The sequence below is a fragment of the Ipomoea nil genome, unplaced genomic scaffold (assembly GCF_001879475.1).
Source record: "Ipomoea nil cultivar Tokyo-kokei standard unplaced genomic scaffold, Asagao_1.1 scaffold1420, whole genome shotgun sequence".
In the NCBI taxonomy this organism is placed as follows: Eukaryota; Viridiplantae; Streptophyta; class Magnoliopsida; order Solanales; family Convolvulaceae; genus Ipomoea; species Ipomoea nil.
The window spans coordinates 471,107-495,641 of NW_017617848.1; the positions used below are offsets into that span (position 1 = coordinate 471,107).

A 24,535-nucleotide genomic window follows, 5' to 3' on the forward strand; every position below is an offset into this window, starting at 1 on the left:
TCATACCACTAATCGTGCAATCCAGGTAAAGCCACACACGCACCACAACTCAACAAGAGTCAAACAACGGATCACAACGAAGGTATGAAACATACTCAATCAAGGAACGGGTCACAACCCAACAACATCAACGATGGATAACACAAGTTATCATCAACCAAACGGAAGGTGCAAACCACACACACGCTAGCATTAAGATAATAAACTAGCATGCTTAACAACGGAGAAACTCAAGATGGTTCCGAGGAACACACAAGACACCTCTTGGTCCAACGAAACACAATGTTGAACACTTAGCACGATTCAAGACACCAAAGTCCTACATGGATACCTACCATATAGTTCTAGACATACGAAACATCAAGAAGATACTCAAATAGTTCCACAAAAGAACAACGGGAAGTCAAAAGACCAAATACCGAGTCAAACGGATCACGGGGAACAAATCCCGAACAAAACTCCACCATGTACCCGCGGGTGAACCCACGGGTAGTGCCCCACCCGTGGTTCCGCCCGCGGGAACAAATTCCCACGGGGCCGTGTACCCGCGGGTAGGCCGGCGGGTGGTGCCCCGCCCGCCGTTCCGCCCGCGGGAACACTCCTGTTCCACAGCAAATCCCTTCGGGAATTTTCTTCTCCAAACACAAATTCAAGTCCAAAACATGCCAAATCTCACCCAATACAACAAAATAACTTGAACCATGGAAAATACCAAGCAATGGCACAAAGGAACCCTAAACACAAGCTCTAGATATGCAATATCACAAGACAAATGCATAAACCCTCACATTTCATAGCAAAGCACAAGTAGAATCCAAGAAATCACATATATGTAAGCAAAATAGGTTTTGTAGAGCATGGGCTACCTCTTGAAGACCAAAAGACTTCACTTTACACCACAACAAGCTCCCCACAAGGCTTACTTTCCAAACCCACTTCAAGATTAAACCAAAAGATCATAAAGATCCTACCTTTAAGAAAAAGACAACTAAGATGGAACCAAAAACACAAGATGAACTTAGATCTTACCCTCATAGATGTCCAAATAGGTGAAAGGTTGAATCTTGGAAGCAAATCTTGGAATCTTGACAAGGGTCTCAACTTGGCTTGGAGAATAAGCTACACTTCTTTTCTAGAGAGAAGGTAGAGCTAATTTCTAAGAATTGTAAGGAATGAAATGAAGAAGTCTTCTAGGTTAGGTTACGATACTAACTCTTGGTGAAAAGTCAAGAATACCCTTACTAACCCTTAGAAAGTGTAAGGAACAAGGGAACTCCCCTCAAAGCTCATGGTACAACACAACTTTAAGGTTGACTAGTCAAATACTAGTCCTTGAGTATTAAAAATCAGGATTTTAGGAATTAATTCTTCAAATAAAATAGGATTAATTACTCAATTAATCCATGGATTGAATGTGGATTTTTGGGGTGTCACAGTTATGGCTTATTATGGATAGATGTAATTAAATAGTTAATTACCACCTACTTATCACCAATTGATTTTATTAATGATATGAAAACTAAATAATCAAAGAACTCTATATAGTAGTTAAGCGTGCTTAATTGACTTATAATAATAGTATGGTCGGGTGAGTTCAGCCCCTTCTCGATTCGAGACGTGACACCGTGACTTACCATGGAAAGTTAAATGGATAATATACACCTATTTATCAACAATTGATTTTAAGAAGGATGTGACAATTAAATAACAAAAAACTTTATCGTTAAACATGTTTAAGGGTGCAGTGGTGAGATCCATCGTATTTAAACATCATTTTTTTTAATTGTTAAGAGCATCTCCAACCGGCTGTAAAACTGCATATTTCAGCGTCATTCCACCATTTTGCCAAAAAATTTCATCTCCAATGTGCATCGCTAAAACGCCATCTCGCCAAACTTTTTAGCGTTAATGAACAGTGTCGCGCCATATTTGGCGTGGCACTGTTCATCTGCGTCAAATATAAAAGGGAGAGAAAAGTACCATTTTGCCCTTGCTCTTTTTTATAATTCCAAATGTATCCTTTATTTGTTTTATATGTAATTTTTTATTTTGTAAAATACTTATATTTAAAGTTTGTATTATTATATATAAATTATACCATTTTAAAGATCTCGTTAAGACGATCGAAACAAGACTAATATTGAATATATATTAATTAAAATTTCAAATGCATCAAACATAACTAGAACATAATAAAAATTAAAATACATACAATATACATCAAATATGACTAGAAGATAATAAAAATTAAAATACATATGTTATAATATTGATATTAGATAATTTAAAAATAAAGAAGCTCATTATGCACTCCGTAATGCATTGGTTGAGCATTTGTGGGAACGATTTAGTAATTTCGATAATTAAATGTACGTTGTATACTATATTATTATGGAATAAATTAAAATTTTTAAAATAATTAATATTATAAAAAAAAATTAATGTTAATAAAAATTATTATTTATATTACAAATTATATTTTATATTAAACTAATTAAGTTCGAACTAAATTATATTAAACTAACTAAATTCGAACTAATAATTGAAAAATAAAATTAATTTAGTGTAAAAGTTTGGTGTTTTGGTGTAAATGGGTTGGAGATGAATAAAATTTGGTGTGAGAATATGTTAAGAATATTCCTTTTGATGTGACATTTGCTGAAAAAATTTGGTGTTTTGGAGTTGGATGGGTTAGAGATGCTCTAAATGATAATTATATTAGAAACTTCGTGTGTCATATTTATCTGCAACAAACAAACGCACACATATATGACATGTATGTGACAATCAACAGTAATTTGTTTGACACAACAAAATACAAATACAAATGCATGCATGTATATATATGCCACATTCATATATTCAAATTAAATTAACAAATAAGACATGTGTGCATTGAATTGGATCATCAATTAATAGTTTAGCCTCAAGAATCACATTTAAATTGAAGAATCACATATATATCAAACTGTACGGAAATTGACGTGATAAGTGGATTGACTCATTGAATTAATATCGGTGTGTAAAGGTTTGAGTGAATTGAAAGCTTGATTGGACCAACTCTAAGAAATATTCGTTGAACCTTAAGCAAAAGTGGCCACAATATGTAATATTTAAAAAGGGACGACTAATAAGAGACAACAATATGACGATATGGATAATGCATGAAGCAACGTAACCCCACCTTTGGTCTGCTTTTGCATTCTGGTAAGTGCAACAATTCATGTATCAATCTAATTTGGAGATTTTCCGTCACCTTTTGTGTTTTCCCCCACTTAAAAGGATGCTTTTTGCACCAAATCCAACTAAAAATGACAAATTAATTTTCTCGATGGATTTCAAGGACAAAACCATCATTTGACTTGTCAAGGACTACACAAAATTTTAAAGCATATTAAACAATATATATATATATATATATATATATATATATATATATATATATATATATATAAAGAAAACCTTTTGAAACTTATGAAGTACATTAATCCATTCTAAATTTTATGTTCTATATATAACTTCTTGATTTGGTTTCCTCTATTTGTTTAATTGTATGACTTTTTTTTTTTATCATAAAACTACTTTCTGGTGGAATATTTTAATTGTACTCCGTATGACTTTTTATTTAATACTAGAGTTAATTATCGATTTGGTCTCTCGACTATGAGGATTTCACCAATTTGGTCCTCGACTACTAAAATTTCTCAATTTGGTCCTGGACTATGACATTTTTACCTGATTTGGTCCTAAGTTTTATTTGCCGGTCAAATCTAAAGGGCAATTTGGGGATATTTAAAAAGAATTATTATTACCTCATCATCTTCAATCCAAATTATTATTATCATCTCCAATTTCCAGCCAACATGCCATTTCTTCACTAGACTTCACCCTTCATTCTCAACATCAACTCAACACCATAACCGATCACCTCTCAACTACACCGCCGGACACCACCACCATCCACAACTTCGCAGATGCTGCCGGAACGTTTCGCCGCCGTTGCACGCCAGTCAATGCTACCTCCAACTGCTACTGCTAGGTTAGCCAAGAGATGGGAATGAAGGTAGAAGGTGGGAGCTGCTTCTGCCGGAGCTCCTCCAAGACTGCCACAGCGACAGGAAGCGAGAGAGGGAAACCGTTGCTCCCCACTAACCTACTCTGCTTCGCCGGAAAAGGACATCACCAGAGTTGCTTTTGAGATGAGAGGGATAAGCGAAGGAGAGAAAGACGGAGGTCCACCGCTGTGCCTTGCTGCTGTCACTGGTCAACACTTCGTCGATCTACAGTCTGCGTCATTGACGAGTGATGAGCGAGGGTGAGAGGTCGCCGGAAAGGAATTAGCTGAAACTAGAAGTCACTGTAGATCCGCACACGCTAGTGCTCTGCTCGCCCACTGATGTAGGGTTATAGTTGTTGCTTGAAAGACAGATGATCTCTCAACTCATTGCTCAAATTTTCGACTGGAATTGTGCAATTAGGGTTTCGTATTTGGGAATTCAACAATTAGAAGGTTTTGTTTGTTTGAAATAAGGCAAAGTGTGGAATTAACTTAGACAACCGAGAAAAGGAAACGATGTGCAATTACAAAAATGTCCTCAAGTTTATTGCCTTAAACAAGCTGGTTTGACTTTAGGACCAAATCGGGTAAAAATGTCATAGTCGGGAACCAAATTGAAAAAATTTGATAGTCGAGGACCAAATTGGTGAAATCCTCATAGTCAAGGGACCAAATCGGTAATTAACTCTTTAATACTACTTTCTAGTGAATTATCTTGCAAAACTCTCGCCCAATATACTGTCTTACCATTTTTTTAACGAAAAAAAAAAAAGAAAAAAAAAAAAGAAAGAACACCATGTTAGATATATGTATAGTCTATCAATTGACTGAATAAATTTAAATAAGAGGAACTTGACCTTGTAACAGCGGAAGCAGAATCAGTATTGATCTTCAACCATAGTTTATATCCTCTCGTGATGTGTTACCAATCATAGTTTATATCTTCTCGTGGTGTGTTGCATCTTAAATGCTAGACCTGTAAAGTAATGTTATGCGTTTTGGCTCATACTTGACTCAGAACTTAGATGGTGTATTGGTATTTTCTGAGCAGTATGAGTATCATAAACTGAATGTGCTATATAATGTATATCCTATATCTATCAATATAGGCTCTATATGACACAGAGTTTGGTTGATTAACAACTTTTAGTTATTCAATCCAACCAAACTACTTAATTAATAACATATATAGTCAACTAGCACCACTTAATTTAAAGCATATATATATACTAGTTTTTTACGCGCATTGCGCGATTGGGATAATGCCCAATGTTTTTTTTTGTTTTTTTAAATAAGTACTTTAAAGTATATCAAGGCAAGATTATATTGGAATTGTTCATGCATAGATAATTGAATGTTAAATTTGTGTATTTAAATAGGCAATTTTAAGTTTACAAATGCAAGATAATATAGTCAAGATTGATTATAATTGTCAATAAAATAATTGTATAGGTATGGTTGAAACCAAAACGGGACATAAGAGAGAGTAAATAAAAATTAGGGCATAAAATATTAAATATATACTAATATTGAAGAGCTAATTGCTGATTGCCAAACAAGGACATTGCGGGATAGTTTCACACTTCAATTTGTTGTGTGATTTGAATACTCTTTTTGTCAATAAATCTCAAAAGTAATTAATATGATTGGCTTAATTATATTTTTTTATTTTTTGTATTTTTTAAAAACTATTATTGTTATTGTTATTGTTATTGTTATTATTATTATTATTATTATTATTATTATTATTATTATTATTATTATTATTATTATTATTATTATTATTATTATTATTATTATTATTATTATTATTATGTATACCCTTAGGTCATTTTACATGTTAATCTAAACAGCTAATTTTTTTCAAATATCTTTTTATCAACCGTTGATATAATTCGCTGGTCATATTCACTAATATAATATGCTAACGCTAACCGCTAACTGCTTATTGTCAAACAAGTACATTGCGAGGTGGTTCTCACTTCAATTTGTTGTGTGATTTGAATACTCTCTTTGTCAACAAATCCCTCAAGTAGTTAATATGATTGGCTTTATTAATTATATATTTTTAATTTTTTCATGGTATTAATAAAATACTTGGTAAATAAATATATAGCATCACTGCTGGAAATCTCGCGTTTTCCGTCCAACGAATGTTGGACGGAAAACGCGATATATTGGTCGGAAACGAGGTTTCCGTCCAACATACCGACCAAATTGAACGTTCGGAAAAACGCTTGTCAGAAATTTCGTCCAACTCTACTTTTTGGTCGGAAATTTCGTCCAACATATAAAATTGGACGGAAATTTCGGACAATAACCCACCATTCTTAAAAACGAGAGGATTTCCGTCCAACTACATATGTTGGTAAGAAATTCCGTCCAACTACGTGTGTTGGTCGGAAATTCCAACCAATGTTGGACGGAAAACTCACATATTATATTTTGTTATTTCCTTCCAACTGTTGGTAGGAAAATTCTAAATCATATGGAATGTTTATATTATTTTTATATTAGCATAATTTATTTATACGTATTGTTAATAAATTATATGTCATCAATGTAACAAATTAATGAACACGTGCACTAAATTTCAAATTAAAAATATATTAAACATCAAAAATATTTACAACAAAAATAGTCATGTTCATAGTACTTCCAACAATAGACTATTAATACCATACACCAAAAAAAAGTCATGAAAATATATACTACTTAAGTATGCTTGATGCACCTAAATAAGCCTTCAAATTCGACACTTCTTCTATGGCTTTGATCAATGCAATATTCACAGCCTTCTACTTCAATCTTTGATCAAGTGTAGATGATGGGTATACCTGCAAATGCAACTAATTTAAGATGGTGGCTTTGATCAAATAAACATTTTACTCATGCATTTCTAAAGTGATTTCCAGCAAAAATGACCTTACTTTCTTGATGATATAGATGAATGTAAGTTCTGCAAAACTTTCTACACTTCTCCACCACTGTTTCTAGTTAATCACATGTGTTGAGTGTATTAAGACAAATGGAATATCACATAGTCAAATGCACATATATTGAGTGTATTAAGCCAAATAATAAACATCAGAACTGACTTTTTAAGTTTAAAATATAGTGATGAGCAATTATTAGATGTACAATAAATCATTTGCCAAGTGTGTACATCAGTAAATCTTCATCCTAATTTTAAAAATAGAACTCAAATTCATACCGTGTTCTCGCCAAGAGGAGCTCTAAGAGTTGCTAATGATCAAAAGTCAAGCAGTCATCCCTAACTTTCTCAATCCTAGCTCTTGTTGTCTCGATGAATCTCAGTGCCTGAGCAAGAAACAGAATCAAGCAGTCATCCCTAGCTTTCTCAAAACAGAATCAAGCTTCACAACTCCATCTCCTATTCTTGTTGAGATAACATCTTCAATGACCAAATCCTTGATGCCATTCACAAGTACAGCTAGACCACTCACTTCTCACACATTGACTTTAAAGATAGTTCAACAGTATGAATATCAAAGCACTAGAATATACTATTAAAGAGACTCACTCAGTACAGCTAGACCACTCACTTCTCACATATTGACTTTAAAGATAGTTCAACAGTATGAATATCAAAGCACTAGAATATCCTATTAAAGAGACTCACTCAGTACTGCATATTAATGATTATTGACCTTATTTGCAATATATTTGCTATATCTCATTCATGACCCAACACACTAACTGTCTAAGTATAAAATTATTGAACTAAATTTCAGAGAGCGAAGCCTGCATACATTGAGTAATAAGTGAAGCCCTCTGAAGACTTTTGTAATATGCATAATCTCTGTGGCAGCGGAAACAAGCATGCATACAACAGTAGTGAGGTACTTTACCAACAAAAGCTTTTAAAAGATGAGTAAGAATCAGGGAAACAGGGAGACACACTAGTGCACAATACTCTAATGCAACTAAACATGTATATGGGAACAACCTAATCACTGCCTTGTAAGATAAAGCTCATGCAAAATGGAGGAGAGTGGTAGTTTACAAGACATGCTTCGAACAGAACTTTATACTCTATACTTTTCTTTTTAAAACTGCTAAGTTTAACACACTTAAAAGTATCCATAATGCTATCTCAAAATTTCAATTTTTGAATTGAAGTAAAAGAAAATAAAAATCTGTGAATTTGAATGATTAAAGAAGTAACACACTACATCCTGGGACTTCTCAAATCTAAATATGTTAAGAAAGAAAGTTGATTGCTCTCACCTACCAACAACACCACATGGTTCTGATATCCCAATCAATCACTAACTAAAAAAATTATAATCTTCCTACATTTTATATATACATACTGCACCACCTAGCAGTCTAGGTTACCTACAAGGAGTGTGATATCTTGAATATATGCAGCAGAAACAAAATGCACAATTGCTGCTTTAGTTACTATTTTGTTCACACACACAGTTCTACCATGGTTTATGTTTAGTTATGCATAAAACATAAAACACTGCTTTAGTTATAATAATTCAGACTACTCAAGTTTAACTGGCTAGAATTGAAGTTTAAATTGACATCCAACATAGATTAGATAATAATTCATACTACTCAAATTGACAAAGACATCCAATAAGATACCTCTCTTATCAAAACTACCACCAGACAATCCACATTGCACCAGGCGTTGCGGGGAGGAATCGACAATAGAGACTAATATCTGAAATAAATTAAAAAAACTTGAAACAAATTAAATATAAAATAAATAAATAGACTTACCTGTCGCTGGGAGGAATCGGCAGCTCCGGGGTCGTGGCGTTGGCGAGTGAGGGAGCTCCGACGGAGGAAGAACGGCTGTGGTCTCAGGCGTCTTCGTAAATGGAGTGAATGGCAAGGGGGCATTGTTGTCGGAATGGTCTCAGGCGCTGTCGGCTGTAGTCGTCAAAGGAGGAAGGGCGGCGAAAATGGAGAAGGCAGGGCCGAAAGGAGACGTCAGAAATGGAATGAATGGCGAGGTGGCGGTGTCGTCGGAATAGTCTTAGGTCCCATCGGCTGTAGTCGCGGCTGAGGAAGGGCGGCGGACTTGCGTTGATTTTGCGTGAATGGCTAAGGCAGGGGGGGAAATGCGAAAAGTCTCTGCTCTGAACGTATGTTTATTTTGATTTTGCGATTGGAAGCGAGAAATTTTTGCTGGAAGCAACGATGGAGGCGATTGGTTGGAGAGGAAGAAGCCCTAATTTTGCTGGAGACTATTGCGTAATAGAGATGATGGAAGCGGGAAATCTTTGCTAAGTTCTCTTTTGCCAAATTTCTTTTTTCCCTTCCAAAGTTTTATATTCCCGCTTCTCTATTTAGTGTTCACTATTCCAGTATTTCTTTACTTTTTTAGCTAAAATATTTAAATTTCCGTCCAACATTGTTATTGGACGGAAATTAAAATACCTACTATTTTTAATTTCTACTCATCAGTCAATTCAGGTTTACCAACCAACACCACAGGTTGGACGGAAATTTCGTCCAACACTCCTCCGTTAGACGGAAATTCTGTCCAACACTCGCACGTTGGACGGAAAGTCTGACCAACTTTTCGTCCATCCATTTTTAGCGACAAGAAGTTGAAATTTTTATTAAAATACCGACCAACTTACGGTTGGACGGAAATGTTGGACGGAAACAGCGAGATTTCCAGCAGTGCATTATTTTGTATTCTAACTTTGATATTTAATTAAAAAATAGTGCACAAAAAAGATAATAGACAATGTAGTGAATATAATCAATTGATGAATTTGAATGTAAAGAATTTTTACATTGGAGAAATATAAAGAAATATAACTAATAAAATTATTTCTCTTAATTAATTTATTGATAATGAATAATTTTTTTTTAATAAAAACATTGTAGGGATAATGTAGCGAATATAATCAATTGATGAATTTGAATGTAAAGAATTTTTATATTGGAGAAAAATAAATACAATATAACTAATGAAATTATTTCTCTTATTTAATTTATTGATAATGAATATTTTTTTTTTGAATAAAGACATTGTAGACACATAATTCTAAATTAAATAAATGCATATGTATTATTTTTTGTTGTAGCTACTAAATTATTATTTAAATTTAATAAGAGTAAAATATAGTACTAATTATGCCAACTTTGATTGGGATGGGGTTCAAACATAAGACCTTTCTTATTGAAATCAATGAGTAAGTTAACGGTGAACTAACAGAAATTAACGGAAAAGATAATATTTAACGGAAAAGTTAACGGATAATCATATTCATTAAGGATAAATTAGGAAATTTTAAGGAAAAATTAAAATCTGATCAATCTGAGCCATTCATTTGATTAAAAAATTTGACCGCCATTTTTTCTACCCATTATAGGCCTAACTCTCTTGGGCTCTTATTAGTATAGTATAGTATAGTATATATATATATATATATATATATATATATATATATATATATATATATATATATATATATATATATATCTACAATTTTAATAAAAGCAAATATTGTTAGACCCTTAACCGGAACAAAAAAAAAAATGTCGGTACGCCACATGCTTAACAAAATTGTACTTTGCACTTTTCTAATTGTATAATGCCAACTTAAATTCCTAATATAACCTCATTCTTCTAAATTATACCAAACTTTCACTGTTAAACTTAACAATTCTGTCAACAGAAGTTAAGCGGTGGCAAATTTAAAATTTTCGTAAAATTAAATGGCAATTAACTCAGTTTCCGTAGCCCTTCTCCTACACGCCTGAGCCACCTTTCATCGGAAGTAAGAAGAATCACACACCTCCCGTTTACCGCGATGAAGACTGCTCGCGCCTGAGCCTCCTTTCACCTAGGTCTTCATCGTATTTTCACTAGAAATCCCAATTTCGAAAAACCTTTGCCGAGCCACAGCTCATGATTCTAGAACATCTTTAGGCTACTTCTTTGCTCCTCCCCGTTTGAGATGTTTTGGTTGCTTTAATGAGCTCATATTATTTGTGTTTCTAATTAAGAACTAATAGGCTAGGTGATGACAGTATTGGGTTTTGCTTCTCACCTCCAATTAAAAATGAAATTAATTTATAGCTCCATTCCCATTGATGCTGCATGTGCATTTCCTATGGAGAACAGGTTGTTGAAGATAGTGATGTGATCATATTCTCTGTGAAGCCTCAAATAGGTACACCCAGCATTCTTCTTGTTTCCTTTATCCTTTGTTATATCTCAATACAGTGATACTAATTTATTTTCAGTAACGAAGAAACTGCTATTAGCAAATGATGTTGTTAGGAAAGTGCAGGACATCTGCAAGTATGCAAAAGCAGTTATCTTCACACCTTAAAGCTCTGTAAGCCCTATGCAAGCTGTGTAGTGCCACTATTGCTTACTTAGTAAATAGACCCAACCTCCTGAAACCACCCTTCTTAATAACAGATGGGTTTGTGCTGGTACTATTTGTAATTTGATTTGAAGTTAATATAATCTAGCACATTTTTTTACTATGACTTGCATTCGGCTCTTCTTTAATTTTTATTTAGTTATTCGTGTCTGAATTACTTATTTTTCTTCCTATATATGATACTCCCCTCACAATGAATAGTTTGTAGAGCTGTATATGGTGCTTGCGAGTTGTGACTGTCAATTTAGAATTGATATGGTTGATTTTGAGTATTGATATATTATGGTTTATGGGTCAGTAATGCATGATGAATTCATCAATTTATGTGGTCCATTGGTTTTTTTACATAGCCTTCAAATCAATTTAAACGTCACCAATTTCCAATCAAAGTTTGTTTTGCCATGACAATAAATAAGGCACAAGGACAAACATTTGATTTTGTAGGGATTTACTTGAGACAACCGGTGTTTTCACATGGACAGTTATATGTTGCATTATCAAGAGCAAAGAAAGGAGATTGTGTAAAGATGTTACTTTGCAATACTCATTGCGATACAACTACTACAGACCTAACTGATAACATTGTCTATCAAGAAATTCTAAATGAAGCTTGTGGATCACTTCTTTGATTTTAATATATTGTGTCTATACAGATTACTACTCTACGCATTCAGATGCTCGATTTGTCCAACTTATATTGACCCTGATCCGGTATCAATATAAAGAATTTATGATTAGGGTTGTTCTCTCCCAGAGATACAACAACACAACTCTCAGCAGCTATGATTCTCAAGTAACCTTCTTCACCTTTTCCCTTTCTGCTCTAATTATTGATATTTGTTTATCCTTCATTGTTTGTGTTTTCCTATTCTTGATTTGTCAAGTGTTCTACTATGTCATAGGGTTGTGTTTCCCTATTCTTCATTTTTCTATTTATTCTTGGGTAATGGAATGGTTTGTGTTCAATTCTGACTAACAAAATCCTTCATAAATCCACTAGGTGGCCAACATTATATTTTTGGACCAACCAGTTGGAACAGGATTTGGGTTGCACAGTGAATTTGACGGTCTTGATGTAGGCCTCTGATTTTACTTTGTTATTGGGTTGAGGAAGTAAAAATGTGACGAAACGATTACTCTTTTGAGCTTTGTGCCTTTTCTAGGACAGGCTTAAGTTCCTGTATTTTGGCTTCCCTAGAGCAAGAATGAAAGACTTCTTGAGTGACATATGCCCATACATGTACTAAATGTATCAATGTGCTTCTCCAGAAGTGTACCAAAACTGGTAAGAGTTGCATACTCTCTTCTTTCTCTACTTATTTTTCTTGGTTCAATATTGCAACTAGCTCCTATTTGTAAAGTAAAAGGAAGTTGATAATGGGTTCTAGAGTCTGGACTCTTTTTTTTTTTTTTTTTTTTTTTTTGTAAAAAAAAATTGATGTGGATCTTTCTCTTGTAACCCTTAGCTTGTCCTCAATGCTGTGATTTGTGTATCCTGAGATTCAACCATTTCACATGAGGACATGAATGGAATAAAAAGCAAGAGAATGTGCTTTGTTCCTTTTTTAGGAAATGAGTTTGGATCTTTCACTTGTTTTGTTTTCAGTAAAATATGCCATATTGTAATGTGGTGAGTTGATGCCTTGCAGGGAGTTGAGGGAATTGAAGCTTATGGTCTAGACAAGTTGATCCAAATTGCTGCATCTCAGCTTAGTGACCAACTTCCCGAGTCTAGGGAAGCTGCCCGTGCTCTTTTATTGGAACTGCAAAGTGTCTATGAGAAGATAACAACGACAACAGTGACTGAAGATCAAGAAGCAATTTCTTGGGAGCAATTTTGCCAATCAAAGCTCTCACCCTTGAACACTCAAGCTGTCCTTCGAGTGACCAATGTTCCTAGGGAGGGTCTTGTGCAGGGATCCTAACAAATTACAAGCCGTAGCAGATTCCGAGCCTCACCAAACACGCACTAAAAAATTTAATTTACTCTGCTCAAATTACTACTCTTTTCATTATAGATAGTCAGCTTTATTTAGTGGTTTATTTGTTTTTACTTTAATTCTAATTTAGCTATTTCGAATTTCTTTATCTTTTATTACAATATATAATAACCAAGACTATTTCTATATCTTTTATTAATTTCACATTTTTTTCTCTCTCATTATTATATTATGTGAATACTTTAACCAATTAAGAAACACTAATTTATAAATACACATTGGGCATGGGTCTAATCGCGCAAAGCGCGTGTCATAACTAGTATATATATATATATATATATATATATATATATATATATATATATATATATATATATATATATATATGAAAAGGTAGTGCGGTCGTGCGGCGATTTTCAAAATACACCAACAGTATTAACAATATACACCAATGGTCTAAGAAAAACACACAATAATAAAATGCTAATGGATATCAGAATTAACCTATAGTAGAGTTCAAAAATCCTCAAGCAAACACACCTAAACGATTTGAATCCAATAATAGAATAACAAAAGTTGATAAACTAACATGACTATATATAGTATTGTGATAAAAAAAAAAAAAAAAAAAAAAAAAAAAAAAAAAAAAAACATAATTATAGTTTCAAAATTGAGTTAATTCCAGCAATGGTCCCCTGAGTATAGTGATTTTCCACAATTGGTCCTCGACTTTTAATTTGGACAATTTAACCACCCGACTATTAAAAACTTTCCCATTGTGGTCCTTACGTTAAATTGGAGTTAAGTGAATGTTAATTTGAAGGGTAAAAGTGTCATTTTCCTTAGTGAGGTATATTTCATCTTTCATTTCCGTATCTGTTACATGGATCAGGATCATCATCACCCCGCGCCTGCCGCCAAAGGCACTGATTAATAATCTTCTAAGTATGAGAATACTTTATTTACTCCAAGTTACTCCCAATTTTCCAAGACTGTATATTACTGGCATTAGCTACTGACTGGGTGAGTAACTAACCAATGCATATGATTAAAAGTCTTCTAAAATGAGAATAGATTCAACAATATAATAATGAAATCAGCTTCAGCATGGTGTGAAAGGAATTTTGGTACAGACCCATCACCAATGAGAATAACATAAGAAATCCTTTTAATTAATTTCAATTCATGGAATAAAACATGCATTGTGCTCAAGTAACTGTTAATATAAACAACCACGAAGCAATGAGATACTCAAGTTTATCACTCAGAATTCACATAAATCAAGACAAATTATATTAAGTACCACATTGAACAGAATGTACACAGATTGGTTCTATACCTAGGAACAACTTTTTGAACCCCATACTGAGCAATTCTAAGATGTACTCAACACATGCAACCTGATTTTATGGCATTTCTGCCAGAGCATCGATGTGTAAAAAAAAAAAAAAAAAAAAAAAACACTGAACTAAACAACAACCAAGTTTCATAAACTTAATTGCTTCACCGCCTCTTACACAAATAAACAAAAACCTCAAGGATGAGTAATCCCAAAACTACCTTCCACCATTAATCAGACATTTCAGTCCATCAATTGTGGTTCTTGAAGAGCTCAGCAGCTGCCTTGGTAGACAGAATTGCCATGGTACTGATGTACTGATAGAGCCTATCCTTAACCAAATCACAGAACCGTACTTGTTTTTCATCTCCGCTATTGTTTGATGTGGAAATTCTCCCAGATCCAACATTTTCCCAATAACAGGCCACCCAGGAGGTCCTGGAGGTAGTCTGTAGGAACATGATGACTTCTTCTGGGTGAGTAGAAAGACCAATCCCAGGATCAGGAAGATGGCAGACAAAACCAAGCACTTCCATTCCCACTCCATCTCTTAAAGGTTTTGAGGTTTTGCAATTTGCAGGTCACTCAAATCGCGGCATAATTCCAATGACTGAATTGGGAACTGAGGCAACTTGTAGGAGTAACTGATATGATTCGGCAGAGTTAGTTTATCAGCGGCGGACGGCTAGTTTATGGTGATCATCTCAATGACTATGCAGCCATGCGACCAGACGTCGGATTCCGGCCCCTGATACTCCTCGCGGATAACCTCCGGCGCCATCCGCAGAGAACTCCCACGTGGCGGCGCAGCCTTATCTCGCCGTTGGAACCAAAATCCGGAGGGCGCGCGATGATGATGATCCATGTAACAGATACGGAAATGAAAGATGAAATATACCTCACTAAGGAAAATGACACTTTTACTCCTCAAATTAACATTCACTTAACTCCAATCTAACGGAAGGACTACAATTGGAAAGTTTTTAATAGTCGGGTGGTTAAATTGTCCAAATTAAAAGTCGAGAACCAATTGTGGAAAATCACTATACTCAAGGGACCATTGTTGGAATTACTGGAATTAACTCTTTCAAAATTCATAGTAGTGTGCTAAAATCTGGAACCAAACGTGAACCTTTGTGTGCAAAACAAATTCATTCATATTCAATCTGCAGATCCCCTAACAGGTTGCATGCAACAAAGAAACGGCAGACCAACCACACAAGTGAAACTTTTAGTAAGATGTAGTCGTGTTTTTAACCTTGTTGAATACTTTTTTAAAGAATATCAGCAGACCTTGTACATTATCAGTACCTTGGATATAACTTGTATAAACAGACCTTAAATAACATTCATATGCAGACCTTGACAATATTAGCAGATCTTAAAATCTTCTCCATTATTTAATTAAACCAGAAGACCTTTCTCCATCAGAATTAAATTTGTAGTAACTTCTAATAAAATTTTCTCTAAACTTAAAATAATATTTTAACTTCACAACTCTAAAAATATTATTTAATTTAAAATTAATAGCATGCTTGAAATCTTGAAACATACGTTTATTATATAAATCTCCAACATCCATATCTCACCAAAATGCACAAAACAACATAGATGTGAGACGATCAACGTATATATGTTTATCTCGTTGTAGTAGTGTTAAAAGTTTCCTTTAAATATTACGTTGAAAATTTGAGGAGTAGATTCGATTACACTCGACAAGGCAAGGCAAGGCAATTAATTAAGTTTTAATTAAAGCAATTTGCAAACATCTTTTGTTAATTTAATTAACTTCTTCCCCAAAAAGGTTGAATCCCCAACTGTGACTCGACAGAGTATTTAATAGGACGTAAATTACGGTGTCACAGACACAGTAGGCAGGCCAAATACCGTTGCGCACAAGGAATCTGTCCACTTTTATCCCCATACTGTATTACCAAGATTCAAACCTTAGTCTCTTCTCTCAAATATTACGTACAGCTAATTCTGTCCTGGCTTAATTTAATTAACGTGAATAGTAGAGTGAAGTGAAATGATGATTTTCAGTCGAATAGAGGAAGTGCAGCACACAATTATATTGTATTTGGACTTGATCCATGTATCTGCCCTGTTTAATTGCCTAAATCCTATACTTCTTAGCTTAGTCTACCCGGCAATTATGTCATAAATGTAAGGAAAATAAAAACACAGAACCGGGCCCCATAATCTTGAAATGTTTGTAAAAATGCATGGAATCTAACTAAGCGATCACTTCTATGATGTCTCTATCAGCATAATACTTTTTAGTTTTCAATTTGTATAAAAATTTCTGGATCCATGCACCCAAGCAACAGTATAATTTTCCCAATGAAGACAAGTTTCTTCAACAAATAAAAACAATTCATGAAGAAAAACAAAATCCATGCATTAATTACCAAAAAAAAAATTTTTGCTTTTCTGCTTTTCTTTCCACGTTTATCGGCTTCAAACATTTAAGGAACTGACTGTTCATGTAAAACAAAACAGATATATATTTAAGGGAGACTTTAATTTCTTTTCATAATCTTCATCAACCACAAAATTGTCTTGCACCACAGCGCCTATCGGAATCCGAGAGAATTGAAAGGATTTCATTCATTATATACCACAGACTTCTTCGTCATGATTAAAAGTTATTTTTAAACTTTATGAATACTATTTTTTTGGATGAAAAAGAAAATTAAACTCGCATCCGCAGACAGTATAGGGGTGGGCACTCAAATAAAAAATGTCAATAGGCTTCTCCATTGGGAGTCAAACTTGCAACATTGTAGTTACCAAGTAACAACCGGACCAATTTAGTTGAGGTTGTCCCTGGTAAACCTTACTTTTGTATAATTACACAGAAATCACACATGAAAGGTAAACCATACTAAGGAAGATTTTGTAGGATTGACTTGATCAAAATGGTATTGATAATATAAGGATGAGAGTTTAGATATTGAACTGTCTCTGTATAGTTCTAAAGTGAATACTATACTAATAAACCCCCTCAAGCTGACGGTGGGCAAGGAACAACGCTCATCTTGACTCTTAATTCAGAAAATCACAGCACAGGTAGGGATTTAGTAAAAATATTAGCTACTTGATCTTTGGTTGAAAGGAAATTCACCTTGAGTTCACCAGTAGTAACACGTTCACGAACAAAATGCTAATCTATCTCTACGTGCTTAGTTCACGCGTGAAAAACTAGATTAACACTCAAATATGTAGCACCAAGATTATCATGTACACCAGATCATTGAAACATAATTAAGACACAGACCAAGCTCACGCAAAAAAGATTGGATCCAGCAACCTCTGCAGCAACATCAGCAAGAGCATTGTATTCCGCCTCCGTAGAAGAATGAGCAATGGTGCGCTGCTTCCTAGACATCCATGAGACCAAGTTTGAACCATGAAAGATAGCAAAGCTAGCTGTAGACCTCCTGTCAATCTGGCAACCAGCCCAGTCAGAATTAGAAAACGCATGAACTGTTATGTCTAAAGAGCTAGTTATCCGCAAACCAAGATTTAAAGTACCCTTAACATAATGCAGAACCCGCTTCAAACCTGCATAGTGATGTTGAGTAGGACTATGCATAAACTGACACAACCAATTAACAGCAAATGAAAGACCAGGTCTGCTAGTAACAAGCATTTACATTAAGGAACCAACCAACTACCTGTGAGAGGTAAGATCATATAGTAAAGTTGCATCATCTTTAGACCCTAGCATAGAAGCAAACATAGGGGTAGCCAATGGTTTACACGAATCCATACCTGCCTTACGTAGATCTTCAAGCATATACTGGCATTGAGACAAAATCATAGTATCATCAGTATAGGGCTTCAATGCCAAGAATGAATCGTGGTTTTCCAAGATCCGTAATCTTAAACTCAAAGGACAACTGATGTAAAAAATTATCAACCAACGCAGGATTATTGCCTAATAGCAAAATATCATCAACATACACAAGCATAGACAGACCTGGAAGTTTCATGACCCATCGCCAAATATATTACTTCTTCGGCCATGGAAGGAATTATCATGCTCAAGGTGGATTGGTCCCTGCTGAATCCATTAATCATATGCATTATTAAGAATTGGAGGTGCGGACGTGGTCGACGCAACAAACTCCGGAGGACAAGGGTTTGAACCATCAACAAACCTATACAGATTCTCTAGTCGTGCAATAACGGAACCAACTGTGCCTTCCAGAACAAAAAATTCATGGCAAAAAGCTTGATTGAAACGTAGTGATATGTGCCTGATGAAGCATATTCGGAGCAAACATCGGTTGAGCAGAAGAAATCTCAGTCACCGTGCGACTCGACGAAACTGTCTTACCACCATTACCGCCAGCAGAAGCATTAATATCGACCATCGGATCGATACCAAACTGATACCAGATGAGAGTTTAGATAAAAACTTTGTTTGTATATTTACGATAAACTGAATACAGGAAGATTACAAAATATATATACACGCAGAATCCTATTACAAACATAATAGACTTAAAAGAGCTCTAATGGGAATATTATACTAATAATAAGAACCAGTGTTGCAAAAATCGGGCCTAGGCGTCGATAATCGGCGCCTAGGCGCTAGGCGGTCGGACACCTAGGCGCCCGCCTAGGCGCTCTAGGCGTCGATTAATCGCTCTAGGCGCCTTAGGTGGTCCTCAAGCGCCTAGCGATTGTTTCAACCTTGATAAGTACAGAACTCATCAACCTCAAAAGTGACTTGCACCATAGCACCTATCATACTCCATGTGATTGCAACTTGATTTTTAATTAAAACGGAAAGAAATAAAAGGACTTAATTCATTTTATACCACTACACATACATCCTTTTTCATGATTAAACATATTCAAAGATGTACATTGATAATCCTCATTCCTGAGTAATAGCTCACGTGGAAAAACAAGGAGAATTGAAAGGACTTCATTCACCTACGATACTCTTAAGTGATGATTGCAACCTGGTCTGTGATTAAAATGAAGAGAATTCAAAAGATCCCATTCACCTATCTAATTCTAAATAGACTGAATGCTAGGTATGCTCTTAAGTGATGATTGCAACCTGGTCTGTGATTAAAATGAAGAGAATTCAAAAGATCCCATTCACCTATCTAATTCTAAATAGACTGAATGCTAGGTAAACTCCATTCTTAAGTAATACTTTACAAATTATAGGAATAAGGGTCAAATAGGCCATCGAACTGTACACGATAATGTAATTAGGTCACTGAACTGAAAAAATCAACAATTAGGTCCCTAAACTAACCAATTTCAAACAATTCTTCCAATTTCAAAGTTTCCAACAGGTTAACAGGTCATCCTCTCAAATTAATTATTTTCTTAAAAAATAAATTTTAAAAAATAATTATTTTAAATTTAAAAAAAAAAAAAAAAAAACAGATTCCGGCCAGTTTCTTCGTCTCCATGGCCGGAGACGAAGAAATTCTTCGTCTCCAGCAGTGGAGACGAAGAAACCGGCCGGTCCTGTTTTTTTTTTTTTTTTTTTTTTTTTTTTGTTTAAATTTAAATAATTAATTTTAAATTTTTATTTTTAAAAAAATAATTTATTTGGAAGGATAACCTGTTGACCTGTTGGAAACCTTCAGAATTGTTTAAAATTGATTAGTTTAGGGACCTAATTGTTGACTTTTTAGGTTCAGTGACCTAATTGAATTATTGTGTGCAATTGAATGACCTATTTGACCCTTATTCCCAAATTATATAAGAAATCTAAATTGTGTGACGAGTTCGATCAAAATGTATTGACAAAAATCAAATTCATGATCTTTTAGTATAAAATTTATGCACGACTCATTCAATCATCCCTTTCGGGACATTTGTAATTACAATTGACATAAATCACAATGGGAGTCTTTGTCGGATTTAAAACATAGGATTGGACAGGTCTGTTTGGGATAGATACATGATAGTACACTGCTCCTGTGAGAGGGAAAATTATACGTACTACTACATTACAGGTGTTACAATTAACCTGCCGCAAAAACGTAACAATTAAATTATAAAACAATATTAAGATTGGGTGGGGAGCCTTCTCTTTGTCATTTTATGTCAAGATCAGAGGGGCCCACCAAATAAAATTGTAAAATTTTTCTGCATTATATTCCTGATTCCATCACTGTACTGTGGGTCAACCAGTAAGAAATTAAAAGAATGTGAAAACCGTGCGTGGGTACGTCCTGTTCCCTCCCCCCTGGATGCCCTAGTTCCAGGTATGACAACACCATTCCCAGTTTTAAGTAGTATATATAATTGCCAAGTTCCTAAGAATTGAATTCTCATTGAAATCGATCGATCTGATATTATTACTGCAAGGCAAGCTAAGCTAGAATCAATTCAATGGAAGAGATTATCTCTTCATCTTCAATCCCTAATTCACTCCAAAAACGCATCCAATTCTTCCTCCACAACCGCCCTGAATGGTGGGTTTACGCCATTTTCTGGCAAGCCAGCAAGGGCGGCCACGGCCGCGTTGTGTTGTCGTGGGGGGACGGCCATTTCCGGGGAACCAAAGGCGTCGGGCCGTCGAGATCAAACCATCTTCAGCTCCAAAACAAGTTCGAAGGTGAAGGGTTGGTTGAAGGCAACGTTACTGAATACGCGGAGTGGTATTACATGGTGTCAATGACAAAGTCTTTTGCAGCTCCAGATGATCTCATAGTCCAAACGTTTGATTCGGGATCCTACATTTGGCTGTCGGACAGCAACCAAGTCCAGTTTTACCACTCCGACAGAGCCAAAGAAGCTCACTTGCACGGCATCAACACTTTGGTTTGCTTCTCAACCTCTGCTGGGGTTGTCGAATTGGGATCCTCGGATTCCATTCATGAGCACTGGGAATTGTTGCAAATTGGCCGCTCTATCTTTAACGCACAAACCCAAAACCAAACCCAAAGCCAAGATCTGTTCCCGTTTAGCCAAGATCTTAACCAATGTCTTTCCCCTATAGATTTCCGTCTTGGAGATCCTCAGGAGAAGGAGAAAGAGAGCAGGGCGGTGGATCTACATGGCCCGGATTCGGATATCAAGAAAGAAGTGCTTGTAATCAATGACCTCTCGCCGGACTCGGGTAATTCTGATTTCTTTGAAACAACGTTAACCCACCAATCCGGGATGAACAACATGGTCGGATCCAGAAAGCGGTCGAGGAAAGGAGCTCTGACCGGACGGGAAATGGCGATGAACCACGTGGAGGCGGAGAGGCAGCGGAGGGAGAAGCTCAACCACCGATTCTACGCCCTACGAAGCGTGGTTCCCAACGTGTCCAAGATGGACAAAGCCTCCTTGCTAGCTGACGCGGTCACGTACATCAACCGCCTAAAGGCTAAGGTTGAAGATCTGGAAAACAAACTGGGAACGCACGGCGAAAACCAGATGTCCAGGAAGCGAATCATGGAGATAATGCACGACGCTCAGAGCACCACCACGTCCACGGTGGACCACGTCATGGGCGGCGGCTCTCCGTTTGGGGCGATGGATGTTGAGGTGAAGATTATCGGGTCGGAGGCCATGATCCGGGTCCATTCTCCGGATGTGAATTATCCGGCGGCCAGGCTTATGAATGTGCTTAGAGAAATGGAGCTGAAGATCCACCACGCCAGCGTGTCCAGCGTTAGGGACTTGATGCTTCAAGATGTTGTGATTAGGGTTCCTGACGGATTGACCAATGAGGAAGATGCCCTAAAAGCTGTCATCCTTAGAAGATTACAGTCTTAATTATTAAGCAACCCCGCCTCAATGTCCTGCTCAGATCAGCTGCCATGTTTGCCTACTTTCTATGTTTGTAAGTTTCTTTTCTTTCATTTTCTTTCTCATTTAGGCAACAATAAATGTAAATTGCAGCCAACTTTCTTAGCTTGTTTTGTCTGGTAAAACTTGTCTTTTATAAAACTGGCCTTTTTTTTTTTTTGATGTGGATAATCTATTAATCTTACTCTCTTCCTATCATATGTTAATGTTAGTAGTAGATCAACACAATATAATCATCTTCCTAATTTATTAAGTTTTTTCTTAATCTTACACGGTCAATTTAATTGGTAATCATGTGGTAATTAAATCGTGAGCAAAAGCTGTGTTTATTCTTAATCAATAAGTATCCAAATATTTAGTAACTGTGCTACCAAATGCAGCCGAAATGTTGATGGAATCAAGTGATTTAAGGATGTTATCTTGTGCTAGATGCAAAGTGAATTAATTTTGTCTAGCCACTATCTATAGGAAGTTAAGATATACATGAATCTACTTTTTTTTTTTAGGGATCTCCTTGATTTTACCTTGATAATGCTGAAGCTACTGCTCCATTTTACGCATCTATAAAGTAAATATCAAGGCTATAAAACACAACTTTGTAAAACTACAATTCAAGAATAATTGGAATAACTCTTGACCGCTCTAAACTGATATGACTAATCTATTTCCGACCACTTTAATTACTATATAAGAGCTTGTAGAATAACTTTAGACAAAAACCAAGTCTCTACCGTGACTTTTATCTCTCTAGCATTACAAACTTGACAACTTGATTTGTTTCAAACTATATATTGTAAAAATGTCTTGTTTGAAAAGTGTAATTTCAAACTTTGAAATTCTAAAATAGGAATTGATGGATCACAACACTGCATTATGCTTACGCATGCTAAACCACGAAATTCTTTGGTTATCTAGTTGTCATGTCCATCTTAAAACCAATTGGTGATAAGTAGGCGAACATTAACCATTTAACCACCATCCATGGTAAGCCACAACGTCACGTCTCGAATTGAGTAGGGGCTGAGCTCGGCGGACACCCAACAATCCCCATCCCAACACCTGTGCAACCTTTGATCACAAAACCCAGTTGCACAGCATGCCTGAGCCAACACCTATCGCAATTTTTGATCATGTACAAGGTCCAGTTGCACAACATGCATGACTCAGTCCTTAGTCTCCACGCTCATTATCCCCCTCCCGGTAAGGATAACCACGATTTGGTTCGAACCGAATCGTGCACTACTGGAACCAGAATTGGAACCGAAACCATAATATTTGGAACCGAAACCGGACAGTTGGTCCGGTTCCAAACCGAAAAAATATAATAAAAAATTTAATTATTATTTGATTAAAGTTTAACTATTACTCCGTATTTGGTTAAAGTTTAAACTTTATATAACATTTTATAATTTAACTATAAGAATTATTTTTTTATAGTTTAACTATTTCATATAACCATTTTAAAAATATTTTAGAATTGAAATTTTCTAAAATAAAATTTAATTATTGAATTTAGACAATTTTAAAAATAAAAAATATAATTTACAAAAAAAAAACAAAAAAACAAACAAACAAACCCAGTTCGAATTGGAACCGGTGGTTCAAACCAGAACTGCCGATTCCAAAACCAGATGTGGAACCTATATACGTAATTCTGGAACTGGAACCAAACTGTGGGCATACCTACCTCTCAGGACTAGACTTGACCCGACATACACCCATCCTATCTGGGACTACACGGCCGGCGCCCAACAATCCCCTCCTAGCACCTGTCACAACCTTTGATCACAGAGCGCAGTTGCGCAGCATGCTTGGGTCAACACATATTGCAACCTTCGATAAAGCTCAGTTGCACAGCATGTCTAACTTGATCTATAACTTCTACGCCCATTATCCCCTCCCTGGGACTGGACTTGGCTCGACGTATGGCCATCCCAACCAGGATTGGACTCAACTTTCACCTCGCCATTGATTCGAACCCGTGACCTCGGCTTTGATACTAATTGTTGGATCTCAGCGATGT

The 24,535-nt window shown here is 35.6% G+C and overlaps 1 protein-coding gene across 1 annotated transcript; it reads left to right on the forward strand.

Moving 5' to 3' along the window:
* The first annotated feature begins 21,065 nt into the window (after window positions 1-21,065).
* Window positions 21,066-22,637, forward strand: LOC109187187 (transcription factor bHLH14-like). The gene has a single exon (XM_019337308.1). The coding sequence runs from the start codon at window positions 21,103-21,105 to the stop codon at window positions 22,477-22,479; it is 1,377 nt and encodes a 458-aa protein (XP_019192853.1). The 5' UTR covers window positions 21,066-21,102; the 3' UTR covers window positions 22,480-22,637.
* Window positions 22,638-24,535: the final 1,898 nt, after the last annotated feature.

Coding starts and splice junctions, on each gene's coding strand:
- LOC109187187 (XM_019337308.1), top strand. CDS start 21,103: ATGGAAGAGATTATCTCTTCATCTTCAATCCCTAATTCACTCCAAAAA.